This window comes from Gossypium raimondii, chromosome 5, assembly GCF_025698545.1.
Source record: "Gossypium raimondii isolate GPD5lz chromosome 5, ASM2569854v1, whole genome shotgun sequence".
Taxonomy (NCBI): Eukaryota; Viridiplantae; Streptophyta; class Magnoliopsida; order Malvales; family Malvaceae; genus Gossypium; species Gossypium raimondii.
In genome coordinates, this window is record NC_068569.1 from 49,327,227 (window position 1) to 49,351,693 (window position 24,467).

The 24,467-nt window shown below is 35.5% G+C and overlaps 1 protein-coding gene and 2 non-coding genes across 5 annotated transcripts; 2 read left to right on the top strand and 1 right to left on the bottom strand.

The window, feature by feature from the left end:
* Positions 1 to 2,142: 2,142 nt before the first annotated feature.
* Positions 2,143 to 2,287, top strand: LOC128041498 (small nucleolar RNA snoR83). The gene has a single exon (XR_008196516.1). It is a non-coding gene; the product is annotated as a small nucleolar RNA snoR83 (small nucleolar RNA).
* Positions 2,288 to 3,555: 1,268 nt separating this feature from the next.
* Positions 3,556 to 22,205, bottom strand: LOC105766363 (uncharacterized). Of its 3 annotated transcripts, none has more exons than XM_052629982.1 (6): positions 21,887 to 22,205; positions 6,098 to 6,235; positions 5,876 to 5,911; positions 4,976 to 5,591; positions 4,750 to 4,859; positions 3,556 to 3,962 (listed from the first exon to the last, which is right to left on the bottom strand). In XM_052629982.1, the coding sequence occupies exons 1-6, from the start codon at positions 22,181 to 22,183 to the stop codon at positions 3,786 to 3,788; spliced, it is 1,374 nt and encodes a 457-aa protein (XP_052485942.1). In that variant the 5' UTR covers positions 22,184 to 22,205; the 3' UTR covers positions 3,556 to 3,785. The 3 variants fall into 3 exon arrangements, with proteins under 3 accessions (XP_052485942.1, XP_052485943.1, XP_052485944.1); XM_052629983.1 differs by lacking the exon at positions 6,098 to 6,235 and adding an exon at positions 21,678 to 21,815; XM_052629984.1 differs by lacking the exon at positions 21,887 to 22,205 and adding an exon at positions 6,307 to 6,781.
* On the top strand, positions 10,259 to 10,401 carry LOC128041496 (small nucleolar RNA snoR83). Its single transcript, XR_008196515.1, has one exon. It is a non-coding gene; the product is annotated as a small nucleolar RNA snoR83 (small nucleolar RNA).
* Positions 22,206 to 24,467: the final 2,262 nt, after the last annotated feature.

Below are 24,467 nucleotides of genomic sequence, written 5' to 3' on the forward strand. Positions count from 1 at the left end.
GAAAATTATTCAATATCAAATTTGATATTAAATCAGCGAGCTGTTCGGAGGCTACAATCTTAAATCAATGAGTTGCATGAAGCTGTGATCTTAAATCAACTAACTCAAGTAATTGAAAGTTGCGATCTTAAATCGGGTAACCTCTATAATATGAGCTGGGAATGTAGGTCCGCGAGCTGTTTTGGATGTTGCGATATTAAACCGACGAGCCTTTAGAATATCAGCTGGAAAGTAGGTCCACGAGTTATTTTGGAGGTTGCAATATTAAATCGGCAAGCCTTAAGATTACAGCTAGAAGCTTGAGTTCACGCTAACTATGTTGGAGGCTATGGTGTTGAACTTGCAAGCCTAAGATTACAGTTGGGAGCTTAAGCTCGTACTAACTATTTTGGAGGTTGTGTTGTTGAACCTACGAGCCTAGGATGACAACTAGGAGCTTCGGGCCAACTGTTTCAAAGGTTGCGATATTTAACCTGCGAACCTGAGATGACAACTACGATCTTAAATCAGTGAGTTATGTGAAGCTGCAGTCCTAAATCAACTCAAATAATAGAATGTTGCAATTTTAAACTAGCTAAACTCTATAATATGAGTCGAGAACGTAGGTCCTCAAGTTGTTTTAAAGGTCGCAATATTAAACCGGCGAGCTTTAAGATTACAGCTGGGAGCTTAAGCTCGTACTAACTATTTTGGAGGCTATGGTTCTTCACCTATGAGCCTTAATGTGACTGCTAAGAGCTTTGCTCTCGCTAACTGTGTTGGAGGCTGCGGCTATTCACCTGCAAGCCTTAATATGACAGTTGAGAACTTTGATCACGCTAACTTTGTTGAAGGCTGCGGCTCTTCACTTGCGAGTCTTAATATGACAGCTGGGAGCTTTACTCTCACTAACTGTGTTGGAGGTTGCAGCTCATCACCTGCAAGCCTTAATATGATAGTTAGGAGTTTTGTTCTCGCTAACTGTGTTGGAGGCTATGGCTCTTCACCTACGAGCCTTAATAACTGTGTTAAAGGCTATAGCTCTTCACCTGCGAGCCTTAATATGACAGCTAGGGACTTTGCTCTCGCTAACTGTGTTGGAGATTACGGCTCTTCACTTGCAAGCCTTAGTAATATCACCTGCAAGAATAACAAATTAGGCATGCAAAGAGAGAGTTAGTGCCCTGCAAAATTGAGGCAATCATATTGAGTACAAAACAATTACATAGTGATCATCTCCCATAGAATGAAACTTAAATCACACTTATAAATGTCTGCTATTTTCTGAGTTCTAACATCTTTTAGAATGTTTTGTCCAGTGTTCTGAACTCAATATTTCCTAGCTGAAAGAAAATATGAGCTGTTTTTTCTTCTTCTTTTTTCATATTTTCCGTCTTCCAATCTCAAGTATTTCATCACAATCAATACTCAACAAATTCCGTAAACAAGGTCCTTGCTCCTTAACTATTAGCAATAAAGCTAACACTGAAAACATTTATATTTGTCATAAACAGCAAATTCAATTGCAGATATGTCAGGCAGTCCATTTAAACCAAACTTAACAATTTGATTAAATTAACAAAATTCGGATGAAAAGGTCATGAATAGAAGGCTGAAGAATCTCTAGAGGTCCAACTTTAAATTTCCTCTTTAGATGAGTTTTTTCTTTTCTTTTCTTTTTTCTTTTCAGAAAATCTTTATGTTTTTGGTTCTTTTTAGTTCTGTTAAACCCTCATTTGAAGTCCAAATGGATTTTAAATACCAACTTTGATGTTTAATTGCTGAGATGAAAATAAGTTTTTAATTAAATAAATTTAATTTAGATTGTCACGTAAGACATTTAAGTTAGCCTTTAAAACCCATTTAGACTACCACATAGGACCGTCGTTAGAGAGATAAAGGAACTTAACGGTAGAATGACAACTCCGTAACAAAACGATAACGTAAATGACTAAAACGTAATATTTTAAACATAAATGACTAAAATATAATTTGAACAAATAAAAATAATTATTTTTATAGTTTACTGGTAAAAGAGTTGAACGAATTTCCACCATTTGTACTGCCATTATCTAATTTATGACGATATATTTATTTCATTATGAATTCAAAAAAGAAAAAGAAAAAAAAAAGTGCTTATAATAGGCGATGATGGCCTTCATAATCCCAAATGAGCTAAAGATAAAAAGGTGCTTATTTGACTCATGAGAGGACGAAATCAAATCCCAAAATCTGGGGGTTTCGCTGATGGCGCCTTTCCTTTATTTTTTTAATCGAAGGTGTTTATTAGTAACCTCTTTAGACATTATCCTTGTTCTTCCTAATTTTTTAGTCTTCTTAATGTTGATAATTAGTATTTAAAAACATTTTCTTTCTGGGGTTACCAATTGATTTTCTGGGTTTTTCATAAACTGGGAAATGCATTGTTTGCATCATAAAAGGTCTGTTTTTGCTTCAGATTCAGCAAAAATGGAAAATCAAATTTTGTAAGGGGAAAGAAAATACCTCCCACTCAGGACATCTACAAAAGGCACTCCAGCGACAGCAACCTTGCCACGCCTCCCCCGCCTTGCTTGAGATGAAAGATGAGCTCCTTTTACCATGGAAGTTGATGGATGGCAGACTTCATCACATCTACTTTTCGAGTTACTCTTGCCTCTTAGGCCCCAAATGACAAAGGACCCATCTTTCGACCCAGAGAGAACAAGATCATAATTGGTTGGATGCGAACCCAAACATTTAACATTTCCAATCATCGATTCTTGCTTTTTCTGCATTTTCACGGTAAGATGAGCAGAAGAAAGCTCCCGACGAGAATCAAGTTTACATATCCAGCCTCATCAGATACAGCAAAAATATGGGAATTTTTACTTGCCTTACAAAAGGATACGGCGGAAGGAGGCGTTTCTAAAATATTGTTTTCAACGGCTCCGATTTCAATGAAATCCGAAGCTAATTCGTCAATCCATGCTCGTTTTCTAACTCAAAAGCTACTGAGTTCCCTAGATCTGAAGGTCCCGTGTTCGATCCACGTTCATCACACCATTGTTGATACAAAGAATCAACAAAAGTATAAATGGAGGACCCCATAGGAGAGAAAATGGTCTATGGTATCCTCTAGTTTTAGAGAAAAAATGGAGGTGGAGGTAGGAGAAGGAGCCCTTACTTTGGGGGTTTAAGGTTTTCTTTTATTTTATTGTGTCGGATTTCGGGTCAGATCGGTTCTCGGATTGAGTTATTTTTATTTTGTTATAATTATATAATAAATTTCAAGGTGGATTTTACCGTGGAACATTTGAGCGTTGAAAGCTGGATAATGTGGGTTCTAGGATATCAAAGTTATAGGCTGGGTTGAGTGCTGGGAAAAAGGAACGTGCAAAGATATGTGAGCGGTCCAAGCTGTTCATGGATGCTACTGAAGAGTTTAACGGTAAGTCTGTCAGCTCATGTATGCTTAAAAAGACTTTGCCAGGTCGACGTCGAGCTAGAGCTAACGAAGGATCCGGATTCAAGTATCTTAATGCTTTGGTTTGAGTAGCTAACAAGTGTTTGGTTGATTAATTGGACGACCCTTGATTTGATGGATAAAAAAAATTAAGCTCAAGATTCTTTAAAATAAAATAAAGGAAAGAAGGCCAAGCTGACATGATTAAGTCAACAATCACGCCATGAAGACTACTACTTTCTGGTCAAAAGAATTTACAGTGCACAAACAAATTTATAGTGAGTAACCAGTAGTAAGCTGCTGGAGATCATCAATAACATATCTGCACAGGTTAAAATAGGTTGACATAGATCAGGAAGGCTTATGATTGTATCCTGCCACCCTCACCATCATTGCTTTCTTTCATCAAACTGATGCTCACAGTCTCATTCAAGCTCTGCAATCTCGCATTAAGTTCCGATTGTTCAGCTCTCAGCACAATGTTTTCGGTCTCAATGTCCAAGTAATGCTGGGTTTTTACTTGTATCGTTTTCATTATCTGACACACGCGCACACACAAAAAGAAACAAGATTGGGCAAATGAAATTAGTGATATTTTGATAACAATGTAAAGGCTACATCTAACCTAACAAAAAACCTTTTTCCATTACGTGCTGTGCAAAACTTACGGGAAGACAATTGCAACTAATTCCATAGGTAAGTTCATCAATCATACAAACAGAACAAGAAGGCAGGCAGATAGTGAAACTCCTCGGACAGCCCCGTAAATCCTTTCGATTCATTATTATCAGCATTTTTGCTATACCATTCTCTCTACCTTTAACATGCCTATCCCCAAGTACAAACTCCAATTCCCCATAATCTGTGTATCCCGAAGTACAAGTTCAATTCATCAGCATCTTCATAAAAAAAATGATGTCATTTGTGATAATCCATTCTCCATCATGGAATGCCAACCCTCAATAAAAACGCAATCCGCACTATTGTCTATGGCGCTAGTGTTGATGGGAAAAACAATATAATCCACACCTTTGTCAGGGTTAAGGGGGAAATCGATCTGATATTGATTAGTCAAGGATTGGATTGTGGCTATATAAGTAAAGGCCACACGTGCATACAATCATTAGGACAGTTTTCACCTCCAACACAGACAAAAACTCATAACGAACACAATCCTCTACATATTTATTAAACTGTGCAACGAAATGATGAACTGAATAGTGAAAATGAATTCTACTTCGGCTCCGAAATTACTAAAAACTAATAAAATGAAGTAGAGATACAAGTTTGTATACCAAGTACTCAGAAGCAAACACTTGAAATACCTGGGCATTTTCAAGTCTATAGTTGTTGATTGACTGTTCAAGATCATCTAAGTACCTTTGTCTTCGCCTGTTCCGGTCTTCCAAGCGCCTGTTCTGAGCTTTCAACATTCCTGCTTTCATGTAAATATTTAACAATTATATATGTTAGATAGCCCTCGCTATTAAATCCCCTTGCGAAATTCCTTAAGCAAGTACATTTCTAATGTAGGAAAACTCTAAAACATACCCAAGCTAACAGGCTTGCCAATGAACTCTTTTGTAGTATCCATGTACACCTTGAACCGTTCACATATCTTAGAGTGCTCCTTTTTGCTAGCACTCAACTCAGCCTCTAACTTGGAGATCCTTAAAGCCACCTCCTCCAGCCTTTGACGTTCCATTAAACCGATATAAGCGCAAGCAATTTTCTTCAAATGTTCCATGGCGAAATCCACCTTGAAATTCATACGTAAAGCATCCTTGATGGCATCTCTCCACTTCAATATCCTACACTCGGTGATTTGCTCAAGTCGTAGATCATGCATCTCTTTGATTGAAGCGCAGAACATTACATAGATCCTCTCGGTAATACTCGGGCTCATCTTACTTGTTGCAGCAACATCACCGTAAACATTAATGATGAGTTTTAGAGTCGAAAGCAGGGACAGTGGGAAACAATATTTGCCTACTGTGACGTGCTTCCCATCTAAGCCAGTGAAGTCCGTGAACTTCACTTTGCTCTCCTCATCAGCATCGATCTTCATAAGAAGGTCGGAAATGGATGTATCATCATTACTGCATGTCCCAGCTTCAGAATTCATCTGCTGCAGATTTTTTATTTCATTCATTTGTAAACTGCTGAGCTGAAACAATAAATTGGGAGGAAAAGCAAATTAGGATTCCAGAATCAGAAGCTTATACAAACTTAATATCGCGTTCGATATTCCTCTCTGCCTCTTTTTAACACATCTTGCTTCACTTGTTTTGCAACGCTTCCTCTCGACCAAACAGCCCTTTATCATATGCAAGATATATACTATTCTAAGCAAATATATATATACGAGATACTGATTCTTAGATAACTAGTAATCATATTTCAAGATATCTTAAAATCAATAGACTCAAAGATCTAGAACAGTTGCCATACCCTGTCTGAAGCTTCAGGTCTAGATCCATGGTGATCCTACAAATTACAGGAAACAACACAGATGACATTAGCATTTAGAAACAAGAAATTAAAGACATGGCATTAACCTTTGATTCAAAAAAGTATCATATCTGCATCAATCTTCATAAATAGGTCATCATATCTGAATATTGATGGAGCATGAAAAGGGGGAAACCTCAAAATAACCAAACACTTGGGTACCTGGGCTGAAAAACATTGATGCTCAAGTTGCCCATGGGAGAGCAGTATTTTCTGTTTTAACCTTCTATTCTCAGCATTTAACTGTTCATTTTCCTCTTTCAAGTGTTTAATCTCGGCAGCCTGTTCATCTGCTGTTATCTGCACTGCAAAATGTTAACATCAAAACTACAGAAATCATGGCAATCATAAAGTTCCACCATTTAGTTTACCTTGCGCTTTTGCCTATACTTGTGATCACTTAGTCTTTTGTTTTCTTTTCTTTGAGCTGGAGTAAGCTTAGCTCTACCGCCGTGGCCACCACCTTCTGTGGTTTGGTATGAAGCTTCTGATGTTTCACCTTGATTCAATTGGTGATGGTCTGTTACAGAATCCGTGACTCCACCATTGATATCAGATCCCTCCACTAACCCAAACTCAGTGCTAATCAGATCCCATCCATCTGCCACCCTTGAGCTAAAAAACGAAGTGGACCCATCTGATGAACAACCCTCCATTGGTTGATTAATTTGAACGCCCAAAACAACGCAACAATTCTTAAATATAACTGAAAAGAATTGCTCTTAAGATGGTTTAACGTAAAATACTGTGGAAACCCAAGGGATGTTCCTTTCCAGCTAGAGCTGAAACCTGACTTGTCTTCTTATAAGCAAACGTGGGATCTGATTCATATAAGTCAATGTGGAGAAATTATCAAGTGAGCTTTTCTACGGAATCATTCATGCCCTTAACTAATAAAATAATGTCAGCTTTTTCCATTATAATATTATTTATTAATTTGTATATATTAGAGTTAGAAAGGTATTTTCTGCTTCAGCTCATGGTTCCATCTAGTCAGCACCAAAAATCGTCCGAGAATGTAAGTAATAACATTCAGTTTTTTATGTTGAAGGGATATGAACCGTACGATCCTGTCAGATTATGGTACGTGGAGAAACAACTGTTCCTTTCTCAGCCGCCCTTATTTTCAAAGATGGGTCCATTCCTTTTCTTTCGGGCGATTTAATCGCTTTTTAATCACCTACTCATCGCGGGTACCGGAGATCAAAAGGCCAAGTTAGGAGGGTCAAATCTTGGAAATTTTAAAATTTTTTTATAAATTAATATATAATATTCATTAAAATATTCTTTTTGACAATTTCACTTTATTCTAGATAATTACAAAAGAAGCTCATAATAATTTAAAGAATAGAGAAATATAAAATCTCGAAAATGTTTGTTGAAGAAATAATATATATGAAAAACAGAAAAAATATTATCTTTCAATGAAATTCAAAAACAAATTAAAAATAGAACAAAAATAAATTAAATTATTACATGTTTCCTTAATGTTTCTTGAAATCAAATTAATAATATCTTCTGTTAAATTTTATGTCTTTAAAGAATACTAGAATTAATATTATAAGGACTTGTGACTCTATACTATTTCTTTAGCTAAAATGTAAAATATACCATGAAATTTTCTTTTAGATTTAATTCAAAATTTTAATTTATTTAAATTATTTTTCAAAATTCAAATCATAAAAATTATATTTTGATTTTTTCTTATAATAAAATATTATATTAAAAATCAAAATAAGTAAAAAGAATTGATAATTTTGTTTTATTTTTTATTTTTTTTCCATGTTTAGCACACTCCCACCTGCGCCTAAAGAGGATGTTGGTCGTCGCGATCACCTACAACGTGAACATCGACCTCCGCAGAGGTATACACCTAGGACCACACCATCGAACCATCAATTTTAGGGGTTTCTTGCATTTTTGATATTACTCTAGTTTGTATTTTTTTTTATATTACAAAGTTTGTACTTTTTTGTATAAATTTAATTAGATCAATTTTAGGTATGCTTAGTACGAAACTTTTCTTCTCTTTTTGCATTATATTAAAGCTGAATTCAAGGTTAAATGGGTCCATTTTAGATAATTCTTTTCCCCGACTGTAATTGATCATCCGGGCCGTAATAATGTCTTGTTTGTAACTCAATCACAGTCACCGGTACGTACTCTTGTATAGTAGTTATCCATCCTTGTAGCTCGTTATACAACAAATCATAATCCTCATACAATTGCTCCATTGCCATCTGTTTAGCTATCCACACCTTTTGATATGATACTCGATACTAGAATTGTACTTGCATTTCGACAATCAGTACCGAAACTTTAATGGTCAGCATGTCTTTCACCATTGGCATGATACACGTACACATAGTTTTGGAATCAAGTTTTTGATGATCTTTTGTCATACGTGTTGATGTGCATGTATGAGGCCCAACAAATTTTCGTATCTCCCACATCTGCAAAATTTGAATGAATGCAGCTCGAACCCATCAATTGCAGCCTTCCACTGCCTTCCAACACTCCCCAACATATACTGTCAGTTTAGACACTACGACTTTATAATCCGCTGATATGTTCATGATATACCGTTTAATAGCAAATACGCACTCTTCTTTACTTTGGAATCTATGGCCTACGAATAACTCCTTATGATCGGAATTTACGGTCAGCCAGTGAGTAGGAAGTATTTCAGGGTACTCCAAGAACTCAGCTACATGCGCTGCGTCGGGGTCTATGAGCGACATGTGTGGCCCAAGATTTTTGTGTATCACAATACGTAGCATCTGGTTCTCGATCGAAAACGCGTTAATGTTTCCATCGTTATTCACATCTTCATCATCAATATCATCAAGTACATCGTCCACATCAGGATCACTGTCACTATCGACCTCTTTATCACAATGATCGCTACCATCATATCCATCATCACCAACCACATCTTCATTTTGCTCCATACCGGCTAACTCAGCAAACAAGTGAATCAGTGCATTTTTGTCACTCTCATTCCCACAGTAAAGAGCGATCATTATTTTTATGTCTTCGTCGTCTACAAGTTTAATTTCGGTAAATTTGATAGGATCTGTCAAAACTGAAAACTTGTAGAAAATTTTTGATATCCTTCTCCCACAACGTCTAACAATTTTTGCATTAATCATTCTCTTCATATCATCCAACGAGACATTTCTATTAAATCTCATTGCTATTTGTTGCCGACATTCAAATATACATCCAACAGTTGTTCTCAAGATGATTCCATCGAAATAAACGCATACGAAAAACTTATAATCCATCTTCAATATTCAATCTGTTAAAAAATAAACAAAATTTCAAAAAAATAATTTGAACAAGAAATTAGTTACTTAAATAAAAAATTAATGTTTCAATATGCAATTTTTTCATTCATAAGCTCATACTATTTCAGGTTATCATTTTGTAAATGAACAAAATTTAACCACTAAGCCTAATAACTAACACAATAATCATAATAATTTTTACTAAAATAATACTAACTAACAATAATATGGTGCAAAAACTAACAATCATACTAACTAAAATAATAATTAGGGTTTTACTAATCCTAATAACTAACCATAATAATAATATTAGTTTTTACTAACAATAGTACCAAGTAACAATAATTATTAATAACCAAACCCTAAAACTAACAATAATAATACTAACTAAAATAATAATTAGGGTTTTATTAATCCTAATAACTAACAATAATAACTAAACTAACAACAAAAATAATAATAAATATACAAAAAAACATAATAACAAGATAATCCATTATTTTTTTTAAAAATACCTTATTTTTTCTATTTTTTTTCTCTTTCTTTCTCCTTTCTCTATTCTCTGTCTCTCTTTTTCTTTTCTTTTTTCGGTACAGCCCTCTCATTCTCCTCCTCCTCATTCTTCTTCTCTTCTTCTTCTTCTTCTTCTTCTTTCCTTTTCTTTCTTCTCCTTCGTGCAGTTGAAGTGAAAGTGAAATTGGGGACCATTATAAAGTCCTCAAAAGGCGGGAAAACATGGCATAGGTGCCACCTGTGGCAGTGGCACCTTTGGTGCCGCCTCTACTACTAGCACCTTTGGTGTCGCTTGTGACAGACCTCGACCAGGGTCATGTCACTTCCGTCAGCTTTTTTTTACTGTTTGTACTATTTTGATACATAATAAAATAATTGTATTATTTTAGTATTTTTAAATTTTTTGTATTATTTATATAAAAATCTGAATTTCCACCAATTTATGACGATATATTTATTTCATTATGAATTCAAAAAAGAAAAAAAAAAGTGCTTATAATAGGGGATGATGGCCTTCATAATCCCAAATGAGCTAAAGATAAAAACGTGCTTATTTGATTCATGGGAGGCTGAAATCAAATCCCAAAATCTGGGAGTTTCGCTGATGGCGCCTTTCCTTTATTTTTTAATGAAGGTGTTTATTAGTAACCTCTTCAGACATTATCCTTGTTCTTCCTAATTTTTTAGTCTTCTTAATGTTGATAATTAGTATTTAAAAACATTTTCTTTTGGGGTTACCAATTGATTTTCCGGTTTTTCATAAACGGGAAATGCATTGCTTGCATCATAAAGGTCTGCTTTTTGCTTGATTCAAAAAAAAGGAAAATCAAATTTTGTAAGGGGAAAGAAAATACCTCGGGTTTTTTACAAAAATATTATAAAAAAATAAAAAATAACCAAAATATTATAACTTTTTTTATTTACCAAAAAATATATTTTTTTATTTACCAAAATATATAAAAAAAACAAAAAAACAAAGAAAAAACCTGCAAAAAAAAAGTCTGCACCGATTTGACGGCACCTTGGTCACGCCAAAACGATTGGCGGTACCAATGGTGCCAAAGGCATTGGTGGCATTGCTCGTGTTATAAACACGACCTCCGTTCAGCTGAAGGAAGAAAAATCAGAAGAAAAAGAAAGAAGAAGAAGAGGTGCTGCAGAAAAGAAGAAAAAAAGAAGATATTTTTTAAAAATAATTGATTATATTGTTGTTATTGTTTTGTATATTTTGTAATATTTTTTTGTTTTAGTTTAGTTATTAAAATTAATAAAACTCAAATTGATAGTTTTAGTTAGTATTATTGTTGTTGTTGTTGTTGTTGTTGTTGTTGTTAGTATTAAGATGTTATTAATGTATTAAGATGTAACTTAGTAGTATTATTGTTAGTAAAAAACTAGTATTATTATTATGGTTAGTTATTATTTTATTTACCAAAATAAACTAGTTAGTAAAAACTAGTATTATTGTTATAGTTAGTTAGTTATTATTTTAGTAAAATTAATAATTTTAGTGTGTATTATTTTAAGGATAAAATTATTAATATTATTAGTGTGTTAGTTATTAGGATTAGTGGCTAAACGGTTTTCATGTAGAAAATTGCATATTGAAATATTAAATTTTTTTTGAAGTAATTTAGTTACCGTTCGAGAATTTTTATGAGATTTTGTTTTTTTGACAAATTAAATATTGAAGAAGGATGCTAAGTTTCTTGTATGCGTTTATTTCGATGGAGTCATCTTGACAACAAGTGTTGGATGTGTATTTGAATGTCGACAACAAATAGCAATGAGATTTAATAGAAATGTATCGTTCGATGAAATGAAGACAAAGATTAATACAAAAATTCATAGACGTTGTGGGAGAAGGATATCAAAAATTTTCTACAAGTTTCCAGTTTCGACAAATTCGGTCAAATTTGTCGAAATGGAACTTGTAGATGACGAAGACGTGGAGACAATGGTCGATCTCTACTGTGGGAAAGGGAGTGAGAAGAATGCACCGATTCACTTATTTGCTGAGTTAGTCGGTATGGAGCAAAATAAAGATGTTAATGCATCTGATGAAGAAGACGAAATTTGAAGAACCGTGGATGGTGGCTCCAATATCATACGTTGATAGTGAATCAACTATGGGTGGGATCGGTATCGACCTGAATATTACACCCGATGTTGATATGGTTGGTGGTGAAGAAGAAGGTGCTGGCGAAGAAGAAGGTGGTGGCGATCACTGGGATGAAGAGGTCGATAGTGACGGTGATCCTGATGTGGACGATGTACCTGATGATATTGACGATGAAGATGTCAACAACGATGAAGGCATTAACACTTTTTCGGTCGATGAGCAGATGCGACGTATTTTGATACACAATAATCCTGGGCCACACATGTCGCTCATAGACCCTGGTGCAGCGTATGTAACTGAGTTTCCGGAGTACCCTGAAATAGCTCATTCTCATGGGCTGGCCGTAACATCTGATGATGAAGAGTTATTCATTGGCCAGAGATTCAGGTGTAAAGAAGATTGTATATATGCCATTAAACGGTACAGCATGAAGATATCGATGGATTATAAAGTCTCCGTGTCTACTCCGACAATATATATTGGGGAGTGTTGGAAGGTAGCGAAAAACTGCAATTGGCGGGTATGAGCTGCATTCATTAGAAGTTCTCAGATGTGGGAAATACGAAAATTTGTTGGTCCTCATACATGCACATCAACACGTATGATAGAAGATCATGGAAAACTTAATTCGAAAACATTTGTACGTGTATCATGCCAATGGTGAAGGACATGCCAACCATTAAAGTTTCTGTACTCATTGCGGAACTGCAAGTACAATTCCAGTATTGAGTCTCATATCGGAAGGCATGGATAGCTAAACAAATGGCGATAGAGCATCTGTATGGGGATTACGATTCATCGTATAACGAGCTTCAAGGTTGGATAGCTGCTCTGCGGGAGTACGTACTAGGGACTGTGATTGAGTTGCAGACAAGTCTATATTACGACCCGGATGACCATTTACAGCCGGCAAAAAGGATTTTCTATCGGATGTTCTGGACGTTCGATCCATATGTGCAGGCATTTCCCCACTACAAGCCACTTGTGCAGATGGATGGGACCTGGCTATATGGAAAATATACACAGATCTTACTTCTTGCAGTTGCTCAAGACGGTAACAGAAACGTGCTCCCGATAGCATTTGCTATCGTAGATAAAGAGAACATGGAGTCTTGGGAATTCTTTCTCACAAATCTGCGAAGGTATGTTATTAGGAACGATAACATTTGCATCATCTCCGATAGAGGGTAGGGTTTAATTGCAGCTATTAGGTATTCCGGTGTGCCGTGGAGATCCGTTTACTGCATTCGTCACATTGTGTCTAACTTCTATAAAGATTATAAGAATGCAGACTGGAAGAGACAAGTCGTGGCAATAGGTAAATGATAACCTTATCTTTTCAATATAAGTTGTAATATTTGATGTTATCGACTTACTAGAACTTATTTTTCATTAATACGTATGCAGCATACGAGTTAGAGCCACATATTTTCAATGTTGTCTTGTTGAAAACACGTCATCTTCCGATTGCATCGGTATTTTCTGCTACTTTCTACATGCTGGCTACTTTGATGCCAAGAATGGGTCAGCAGCAAGTCGACCAGATTCAGGCGGGACATGTGTTTGTCGAACATGTAAAGGATGCAATGGTCGTAAACCGTCGGTTGGCGAGGTCAATAAACGTGGAAATATATTCACGACGACTGGAAACGTTTCGAGTTACTGAGAACATCGGTCGTCGACCTAAGTCCTACGAAGTTGATCTCTGGAACATACGGTGCGAGTGCAAGAAGTTCGAAACACTTCATTATCCCTGTGCGCATGTCGTGGCAGCGTGTGCTAAAGTCAACCTTGATGCTGAAGAATATGTCGATGATGTGTACACGCTGAAGTGCACATTGCGTGTCTAGGAGAATGAGTTCCTCGTCTTGCCTGACCTATCTAGGTGGAAGGTGCCGCTGATGACTTTCGAGCTTCTCCTAGACAGAGGGCTACGGAGGAATCCAAGGGGTCGTCCGCAGTCAAGCAGAATCCGTAATGAGATGGACATTAGGGAGAAATCTGACGGAAAGTGTTGAGGAATATGCAGGTTAAGTGGTCATAGCCGTAATAAATGCCCTAACCGAAACTTTCATGTTGGACAGTTGTCCTGATCAGGTCGAAATTGAGCTAATGCTATAAATTTTTTATGTATATTGTTATAAAAATTAATTTAATTAATAATAATTTTTATTATTCAGCTTATGCTTACGCTTAAATTGTATCCAAATTGTTTCCAAATTAAGGTATAAAATAACATGTGCGCATTTGGAATTATTAAGATTATATCGAAAATAGAGGCATTCATAATTCGATTCAGCTTTAATATAATGAAAAAAATAGAATAATGGATATTTATACAAAAAATTCATAAGTAAGCAAAAATTAAAATAAAAATATTAAATTTATACAAAAAGTGCATTAAACCCCTAAAATTGATGGTTCGATGGTGTTGTCCTAGGGGTATACCTACGCGGAGGTCAACGCTCACGGCCTGGGCAATGACCAACATCCTCATCGTCCGCAGGTGGGGGTGTGGCAAACATAGAGGAAAGGTCCTGTGGCTCGTTCACCGCCGACGAACTTAAATCGGAATGAGTCCCATAATGCTGCGTATACGTGTCGGACGGGCCGGGCATGCCGTACTGCGGCCGGGGGATCCAAACAGTTCAAACTCGTAGGCGTATTTGCCCTCTGCGAAGCTCGGATAATATTCACCGCCCACCAAATCTGGAAGATAGCCATGTGAATCCACATTTGACTGTGATTGTCCGGGATCTTGCTGGGGGTCCTGCTCGGGCTCTGCTAGTTGCGGAGAATAATATGCCATCGGATCCGGATCCATCGAGCTCGCTGCGTCCGATCCTCCAACTTGCTGCCCGTACGGGGGGATTACAGTCGACTGGCCTCCAAGTAAATATGGCTACCCGCAACTATAATACCATTGTGTATACTCTAATGATGGTTGCAGGTCGGTAGCCATAACCATCTGAAGAATTCAGTGCAATCGATCGTTCCACAGTGCGATAAATTTTCGGTGCTTAATTCCCCAATCCAATTGAAATATTCCTTTCTTTGTCAAGCCGTAATCTTCCCCCACCTGGCACGGCGGATCCGGGATAGGTTGGATGCAGCCAAACTGCCGAAGCACCCGATCGCCGTGATACCACTCGACGACGTTGAAATTTATAATTGGTGTGTTAGTACACCATATGTGAGAATCAACGAGTGCGGACGAGGGTACAACATTTGTAATTTCTAGCCTCCGATATGGCATCCATATAAACTGTATGAGTAATAACATTGTAACGAGTTAGACCGATAACATGTGAGTAAGATATAGAAATAGAATAGATGTCACGAATATTAGAATAACAGTTTACCCCTTCCCGGGCATGCTGTTCAATCCTGAGACGGTATATCGGGACATCACACGACCTTCCGAGTCCTGGACGGGTCGTCCACCTACAAAAAATAGTATAGAGTTTAGGGTTGATAACATTACTCAATATATTATGACTACAAATAATGACAATTTATATTTTATCACCTGAGTGGCAGTGGATACAGATACGGTTGATGACTAACGGATGCCAAAAAGGCATCCAATAAAGTGCCCAGGACTGTAGCAGTATGAGGCATCCACCGATGTCTTTAACATACGGCTCTGTCGCCCGACAAAGCTCCCAATACAGCGTTTGTAGAACGACGAAACCCCAGCTATACGACCTAGTAGTGGACAAATCAGCTAGCAAGGGCAAGTACGACAAATGCACACTGTCATCGTTTGCATCAGGCATGAGTACTGTCCCTATCATATGCATGATGTACGCTCGAGCAGCGCACATCAACTCACCTTCAGTGGCGGTCGCTGATAATTGTCCAATTTTTGCTTTTAGCCATGTAAATTTTATGCCGGAAAAATATTTATCACCGTCCTCTCGCGACTCTCCTAGGAGTTGATAGCAAAGTGCAGCTGGATCGGTAAATGAAGATACTCCCGTTACAGGACTCCCGTCAATTGGGAGCCCAAGCTGCAATGCAACATCCTCCAATGTCACCGTGCACTCCCCGCACGACAAATGGAAAGTGTGGGTCTCCGGGCACCACCGCTCCATTAGCGCAGATAATAAATCAAAGCGCAAGTCGGAGGATCGGATCAATACTACTGACCCAAATCTGGCTAGATCCAGGTACGGCATCAATCGTGCATCCGGAGCTTCCTTTAAAACACTCACACGGCCCCTTAATACTCGGAACGAGTCCTGATAGTGTTAAATTACAGAAAAATATTACGATAACATAATTTATTTGTATATACTGCGTATATCCTTTTTAAATAAATAGAACTCGTGATTAACAAATAATAAATCATACCGCGTTATTAACTGCATCAGATATGTGTCTAATATCGCTTCGAATCAACCGAGCCATTGTGATGCTTGCAAGTTGAAAAAAAAGTTAGTAAACAAATCTTACTTCGGCCATTTATTTGTATTTTTTTCTCCGCATTTTATTCCTTTAAAAAATATCATAATTTCTAATTTTATAATTTTACATTATTTCAATTGCATAATGTTTGAAATTTATTAATTTAGTGTGTTATTTAAATAAATTTGGTGTAAAAAATAACCTTTATCCACCCTTTGCTCGTATTATTTTATCGATTTTATTACTTTAAATAAAATATATTATTCTCATATTTTATTATTTTATATTATTTCAGTACATTTTCTTTGAAATATTTTGTATTAATTATTTTGAATTTTAAAAAGTTAGTAATACACTCTTACTTCGCCATTTGTTCGTATTTTTCTCCGCATTTTATTATTTAAAAAATATCATAAACTTAGTCTTTTATAATTTTACATTATTTCAAAGCATAAAGTTTGAAATTTATTAATTTAGTGTGTTAAAGGGGAATAAAAGAAAATAATAAATAATGAGGGATTAAAAGGCAATTAGCCATATATTGGTGCCGCCTTTTTATTCCCCTCCATCACCCTCTTTTTTTTCCTCTATTATTTTGGTAAATAAAAAAAGTTTATAATATTTTGGTATATTTTTTTTTGTAATATTTTGGTAAAAAACCCGAAACAAAACCCTTTTCCCTGCCCTTTGGTCGTATTATTATTTTCTCGATTTTATTACTTTCAATAAAAATATATTATTTTCGTATTTTATTATTTTATATTATTTCATGAGTTTGTTTCAATTATTTGTATAAACTATTTCTGAATTTTTTAAAAAATTTACTAATACACTTTTACTTTGGCTATTTGTTCGTATTTTTTATCCGTATTTTATTATTTTAAAAATATCGTAATTTTTAATTTTATAATTTTACATTATTTCAATTTATTATGTTTGAAATTTATTACATGTACATTTTTCGTATTTTTTCACATTTTATTATTTTCGATAAATATACAATTCCGTTTTCTTTTCGTATTTTATGTTTTCTTAAACATATTTCTTTGTCATTTTACTTTTAATACTATTTTCTTAAAATTTTAATTTCAAATTACTAAGTAAATTTCATAAAAAATCCTAAACAATGTACATACCATTATTTTTTTAATTCTAAATATATTTCACAAAATATATATGCTAAATAAAATAATAAAATAAGTATAATATACATAACATAAATTTTAAACACACAAATATTACAAAAAATTACTTTTTTTCTTTTTTTCTTTCCTTCCTCTTCTTCTTCTTTTTTTCCTCTTCTCCTTTCCTTTTCTTTCTTTCCTTCTTTCTTTCTTTTTCTTCTCCTTTCCTTTTCTTCTTCTTTCTTTCTTTTTCTCTTCTCCTTTCCTTTTCTTTCCTTCTTTTTCTTTCTTTCCTCTCCTTCCTTCCTTTTTTTTCTTTCTTTCTTTCTTTCCCTCTCCTTCTGCCCCCCACCACCGACCCCCCTATTATACATTGGTGCCGCCAATACCATTAGCATGACCAGTATCCCGTTACATCTTTGTTTTTTTATATTTTTTGGTAAATAAAAAAAAATATTTTTTGGTAAATAAAAAAATTATAATATTTTAATTATTTTTTATTTTTTTATAATATTTTTGTAAAAAACCCAAATACCTCCCACTCAGGACATCTACAAAAGGCACTCCACGACAGCAACCTTGCCACGCCTCCCCCGCCTTGCTTGAGATGAAAGATGAGCTCCTTTTACCATGGAAGTTGATGGATGGCAGACTTCATCACATCTACTTTTCGAGTTACTCTTGCATCTTAGGCCCCAAATGGCAAGGGACCCATCTTTTGACCCAGAGAGAACAAGATCAGAATTGGTTGGATGCGAACCCAAACATTTAACTTTTCCAATCATCGATTCTTGCTTTTTCTGCATTTTCACGGTAAGATGAGCAGAAGAAAGCTCCCGACGAGAATCAAGTTTACATATGCAGCCTCATCAGATACAGCAAAAAATATGGGAATTTTACTTGCCTTACAAAAGGAGACAGCGGAAGGAGGCGTTTCTAAAATATTGTTTTCAACCGCTCCGATTTCAGTGAAACCCGAAGCTAATTCGTCAATCCATGCTCGTTTTCTAAGTCAAAAGCTACTGAGTTCCCTGGATCTGAAGGTAACGTGTTCGATCCACGTTCATCACACCGTTGTTGATACAAAGAATCAACAAAAGTATAAATGGAGGACCCCATAGGAGAGAAAATGGTCTATGGTCTCCTCTTGTTTTACAGAAAAACTGGAGGTAGGAGAAGGAGCCCTTACTTTGGGGGTTTAAGGTTTTCTTTTATTATATTGTGTCGGATTTCGGGTCAGATCGGTTCTCGGATTGGGTTATTTTTATTTTATTATAATTATATAATAAATTTCAAGGTGGATTTTACCATGCAACATTTGAGCGTTGAAAGCTGGATAATATGGGTTCTAGGATATCAAAGTTACAGGCTGAGTTGAGTTCTGGGAAAAAGGAACATGCAAAGATATGTGAGCGGTCCAAGTTGTTCATGGATGCTACTGAAGAGTTTCATGGTAAGTCTGTCAGCTCATTGTATGCTTAAAAAGACTTCGCCAGGTCGACGTCGTGCTAGAGCTAACGAAGGATCCGGATTCAAGTATCTTAATGCTTTGGTTTGAGTAGCTAACAAGTGTTTGGTTGATTAATTGGACGACCCTTGATTTGATGGATAAAAAAAATTAAGCTCAAGATTCTTTAAAATAAAATAAAGGAAAGAAGGCCAAGCTGACATGATTAAGTCAACAATCACGCCATGAAGACTACGGGTGAGTTTGGACGGGCGGTGCGTTTACTTACGGTTAGTGTAAAAACAGCGGTGGCGGTGAGATTAGATACTGTAGCGATACTGTAGCGTGAGACAAAAAGTAAGCTAAACGCACCGCACCGCACCCAATCGCCCATCCAAACCCACACTACTACTTTCTGGACAAAAGAATTTACAGTGCACAAACAAATTTATAGTGAGTAACCAGTAGTAAGCTGCTGGAGATCATCAATAACATATCTGCGGAGGTTAAAATAGGTTGACATGGTTCAGGAAGGCTTATGATTTTATCCTGCCACCCTCACCATCATTGCTTTCTTTCATCAAACTGATGCTCTCAGTCTCATTCAAACTCTCCAATCTCGCACTAAGTTCCAATAGTTCAGCTCTCAGCACAGTGTTTTCGGTCTCAATGTTCAAGGAATTCTGGGTGGTTACTTGTATCGCTGTCATTATCTGACACGCGCACACACAAAAGAAACAAGATTAGGCAAATGAAATTAGTGATATTTTGATATCAATGTAAAGGTTACATCTAACCTAATAAAAAACCTTTTTCCATTACGTGCTGTACAAAACTTACGGGAAGACAATTGCAACTAATTCCATAGGTAAGTTCATCAATCATACAGACAGAACAAGACGGCAGGCAGATAGTGAAACTCCTCGGACAGCCTCGTAAATCCCTTCGATTCATTATTATCAGCATTTTTGCTATACCATTCTCTCTACCTTTAACATGCCTATCCCCAAGTAAAAACTCCAATGCCCCATAATCTGTGTATCCCGAAGTACAAGTTCAATTCATCAGCATCTTCATAAAAAAAAATGATGTCATTTGTGATAATCCATTCTCCATCATGGAATGCCAACCCTCAAGAAAAACGCAATCCGCACTATTGTCTATGGCGCTAGTGTTGATGGGAAAAACAATATAATCCACACCTTTGTCAGGGTTAAGGGGGAAATCGATCTGATATTGATTAGTCAAGGATTGGATTGTGGCTATATAAGTAAAGGCCACACGTGTATACAATCACTAGGACAGTTTTCACCTTCAACACAGACAACAACTCATAACGAGCACAATCCGACAATACTTACGTCTACATATTTATTAAACTGTGCAACGAAATGATGAACTGAATAGTGAAAATGAATTCTACTTCGGCTCCGAAACTACTAAAAACTAATAAAATGAAGTAGAGATACATGTTTGTATACCAAGTACTCAGAAGCAAACAATTGAAATACCTGGGCACTTTCACGTTTATACTCGTTGATTGACTGTTCAATCTGTCTTCGCCTGTTCCGGTCTTCCAAGCGCCTGTTCTCAGCTTTCAACATTCCTGTTTTCATGTAAATATTTAACAATTATATATGTTACGTAGCCCTCGCCATTAAATCCCCTTGCGAAATTCCTTAAGCAAGTACATTTCTAATGTAGGAAAACTCTAAAACATACCCAAGCTAACAGGCTTGCCAATGAACTCTTTTGTAGTATCCATGTACACCTTGAACCGTTCACATAAGAGTGCTCCTTTTTGCTAGCACTCAACTCAGCCTCTAACTTGGAGATCCTTAAAGCCACCTCCTCCATCCTTTGACGTTCCATTAAACCGATATAAGCGCAAGCAATTTTCTTCAAATGTTCCATGGCGAAATCCACCTTGAAATTCATACGTAAAGCATCCTTGATGGCATCTCTCCACTTCAATATCCTACACTCGGTGATTTGCTCAAGTCGTAGATCATGCATCTCTTTGATTGAGGCGCAGAACATTACATAGATGCTCTCGGTAATACTCGGGCTCATCTTACTTGTTGCAGCAACATCACCGTAAACATTAATGATGAGTTTTAGAGTCGGAAGTAGGGACAGTGGGAAACAATATTTGCCTACTGTGACGTGCTCCCCATCTAAGCCAGTGAAGTCCGAGAACTTCACTTTGCTCTCCTCATCAGCATCGATCTTCATAAGAAGGTCGGAAATGGATGTATCATCATTACTGCATGTCCCAGCTTCAGAATTCATCTGCTGCAGATTTTTTATTTCATTCATTTGTAAACTGCCGAGCTGAAACAATAAATTGGGAGGAAAAGCAAATTAGGATTCCAGAATCAGAAGCTTATACAAACTTAATATCGCGTTCGATATTCCTCTCTGCCTCTTTTTAACACATCTTGCTTCACTTGTTTTGCAACGCTTCCTCTCGACCAAACAGCCCTTTATCATATGCAAGATACTATTCTAAGGAAATATATATATACGAGATACTGATTCTTAGATAACTAGTAATCATATTTCAAGATATCTTAAAACCAATAGACTCAAAGATCTAGAACAGTTGCCATACCCTGACTGAAGCTTCAGGTCTAGATCCATGGTGATCCTACAAATTACAGGAAACAACACAGATGACATTAGCATTTAGAAACAAGAAATTAAAGACATGGCATTAACCTTTGATTCAAAAAATTATCATATCTGCATCGATCTTCATAGATAGGTCATCATATCTGAATATTGATGGAGCATGAAAAGAGGGAAACCTCAAAATAACCAAACACTTGGGTACCTGGGCTGAAAAACATTGATGCTCAAGTTGCCCATGGGGGAGCAGTATTTTCTGTTTTAACCTTCTATTCTCAGCATTTAACTGTTCATTTTCCTCTTTCAAGTGTTTAATCTCGGCAGCCTGTTCATCTGCTGTTATCTGCACTGCAAAATGTTAACCTCAAAACTACAGAAATCATGGCAATCATAAAGTTCCACCATTTAGTTTACCTTGCGCTTTTGCCTATACTTGTGATCACTTAGTCTTTTGTTTTCTTTTCTTTGAGCTGGAGTAAGCTTAGCTCTACCGCCGAGGCCACCACCTGCTGCGGTTTGGTATGAAGCTTTTGATGTTTCACCTTGATTCAATTGGTGATGGTCTGTTACAGAATCCGTGACTCCACCATTGATATCAGAGCCCTCCACTAACCCAAACACAGTGCTAATCAGATCCCATCCATCTGCCATCCTTGAGCTAGAAAACGAAGTGGACCCATCTGATGAATAACCCTCCATTGGTTGATTCATTTGAACACCCAAAACAACGCAACAATTCTTAAATATAACTGAAAAGAATTGCTCTTAAGATGGTTTAACGTAAAATACTGTGGAAACCCAAGGGATGTTCCTTTCCAGCTAGAGCTGAAACCTGACTCGTCTTCTTATAAGCAAACGTGGGATCTGATTCATATAAGTCAATGTGGAGAAATTATGAAGTGAGCTTTTCTACGGAATCATTCATGCTCTTAACTAATAAAATAATGTCAGCTTTTTCCATTATAATATTATTTATTAATTTGTATGTATTAGAGTTAGAAAGGTATTTTCTGCTTCAGCTGATGGTTCCATCTCGTCAGCACCAAAAATCGTCCGAGAATGTAAGTAAGAGCCGTAAGATCCTGTCAGATTATGGTACGTGGAGAAACAACTGTCCCTTTCTCAGCCGCCCTTATTTTCAAAGATGGGTCCATTCCTTTTCTTTAACTTCTGTCGGGCGATTTTATCGCTTTTTAATCACCTATTCATTACTTACTAATAGCAGGTACCGGAGATCAAAGGGCCAAGTTAGGAGGGTCAAATCTTGGAAATTTTAAAATTTTTATATAAATTAATATATAATATTCATTAAAATATTCTTTTTGTCAATTTCACTTTATTCTAAATAATTATAAAAGAAAGCTCATAATAATTTAAAGAATAAAAAATTCTATATGGGAATTCTAGAAATATAAAATCTCGAAAATGTTTGTTGAAGAAATAATATATATGAAAAATAAAAATAAAAGATTATCTTTCAATGAAATTTAATAACAAATTAAAAATAGAATAAAACAAAAATTAAATTAAATTACTACATGTTTCCTTAATGTTTCTTGAAACCAAATTAACAATATCTTCCGTTAAATTTTATGCTTTGAAATATACCATGAAATTTTCTTTTCAGATTTAATTCAAAATTTAATTTATTTAATTTATTTTTCAAAATTCAAATCATAAAATAAATTATATTTTGATTTTTTTCTTATAATAAAAATATTATATTAAAATCAAAATAGGTAAAAAGAACTGATAATTTTGTTTAATTTTTATTTTCTCTATGTTATTTTAAAGAATGAATATTAGATATTTTTATATAGATAATACAAAGATAAATTTTAGAGGATTTAAAGAAAATTTTCCTCATTTTATTTATTTAAAAAATTTACGTACTTTTATATAATTTTAATTTTAAAATTTTCTAAATTTTTAAAATATTATTTTTATTATTTTATAATAATTAGGGTTAGATTCACAAAATATAAAAATTGAAGACGAAGTTAGTGATGATGTAATTGTTTACTTTTAGCTTTCGGTAATGTTTGGTTCAGCTCCACGACAAAAGAAAAGTATGAATATTTTAACCCTTAAAAGTATGATAAAGATAATAAAAGAAGATTAAAAATTAAAACTTTTAAAACATTAAAGGGTAAATGAAAATGTTGACCACTAATGTTTGTATATTTTTATCAAAATAGTATTAATTATATGTTTTTAATATGAAATTTTATATGTGATATATTTTTTATAAGATGTAAACTTAAATAATTCTACAAGATGTATATGTAAAAATAATAAATTAAATTAATAATACATAAAATTAAAAAATAAACATATTTATCTAAAAAAATTAACTCAAAAAAACCCCTCAACAACCAACCGAACGTAAGAAAGATTAAAACCTTTTGAAAAAAATAAAACCTTAAACTTATTCAATAAAAATGTTAAAAAAACAGTTAAAAAAAAACAAAAGGAGACAGCGGAAGGAGGCGTTTCTAAAATATTGTTTTCAATCGTTCCGATTTCAGTGAAATCCGAAGCTAATTCGTCAATCCATGCTCGTTTTCTAACTCAAAAGCTACTGAGTTCCCTGGATCTGAAGGTCCCGTGTTCGATCCACGTTCATCACACCATTGTTGATACAAAGAATCTAACAAAAGTATAAATGGAGGACCCCATAGGAGAGAAAATGGTCTATGGTCTCCTCTTGTTTTAGAGAAAAAAATGGAGGTAGGAGAAGGAGCCCTTACTTTGGGGGTTTAAGGTTTTCTTTTATTATATTGTGTCGGATTTCGGGTCTGATCGGTTCTCGGATTGGGTTATTTTTATTTTATTATAATTATATAATAAATTTCGAAGGTGGATTTTACCATGGAACATTTGAGCGTTGAAAGCTGGATAATGTGGGTTCTAGGATATCAAAGTTATAGGCTGAGTTGAGTGCTGGGAAAAAGGAACATGCAAAGATATGTGAGCGGTCCAAGCTGTTCATGGA

What these genes read in the sequence shown, in the direction of transcription:
- LOC105766363 (XM_052629982.1), bottom strand. Translation starts at nt 22,183, where the DNA reads ATGAATCAACCAATGGAGGGTTATTCATCAGATGGGTCCACTTCGTTT. An exon ending in TGGCAAGCCTGTTAGCTTGG is followed by an intron (nt 4,860 to 4,975) that starts GTATGTTTTAGA and finishes ACATGAAAGCAG; the next exon opens with GAATGTTGAAAGCTCAGAAC. An exon ending in ATAGACTTGAAAATGCCCAG is followed by an intron (nt 3,963 to 4,749) that starts GTATTTCAAGTG and finishes CGCGTGTGTCAG; the next exon opens with ATAATGAAAACGATACAAGT.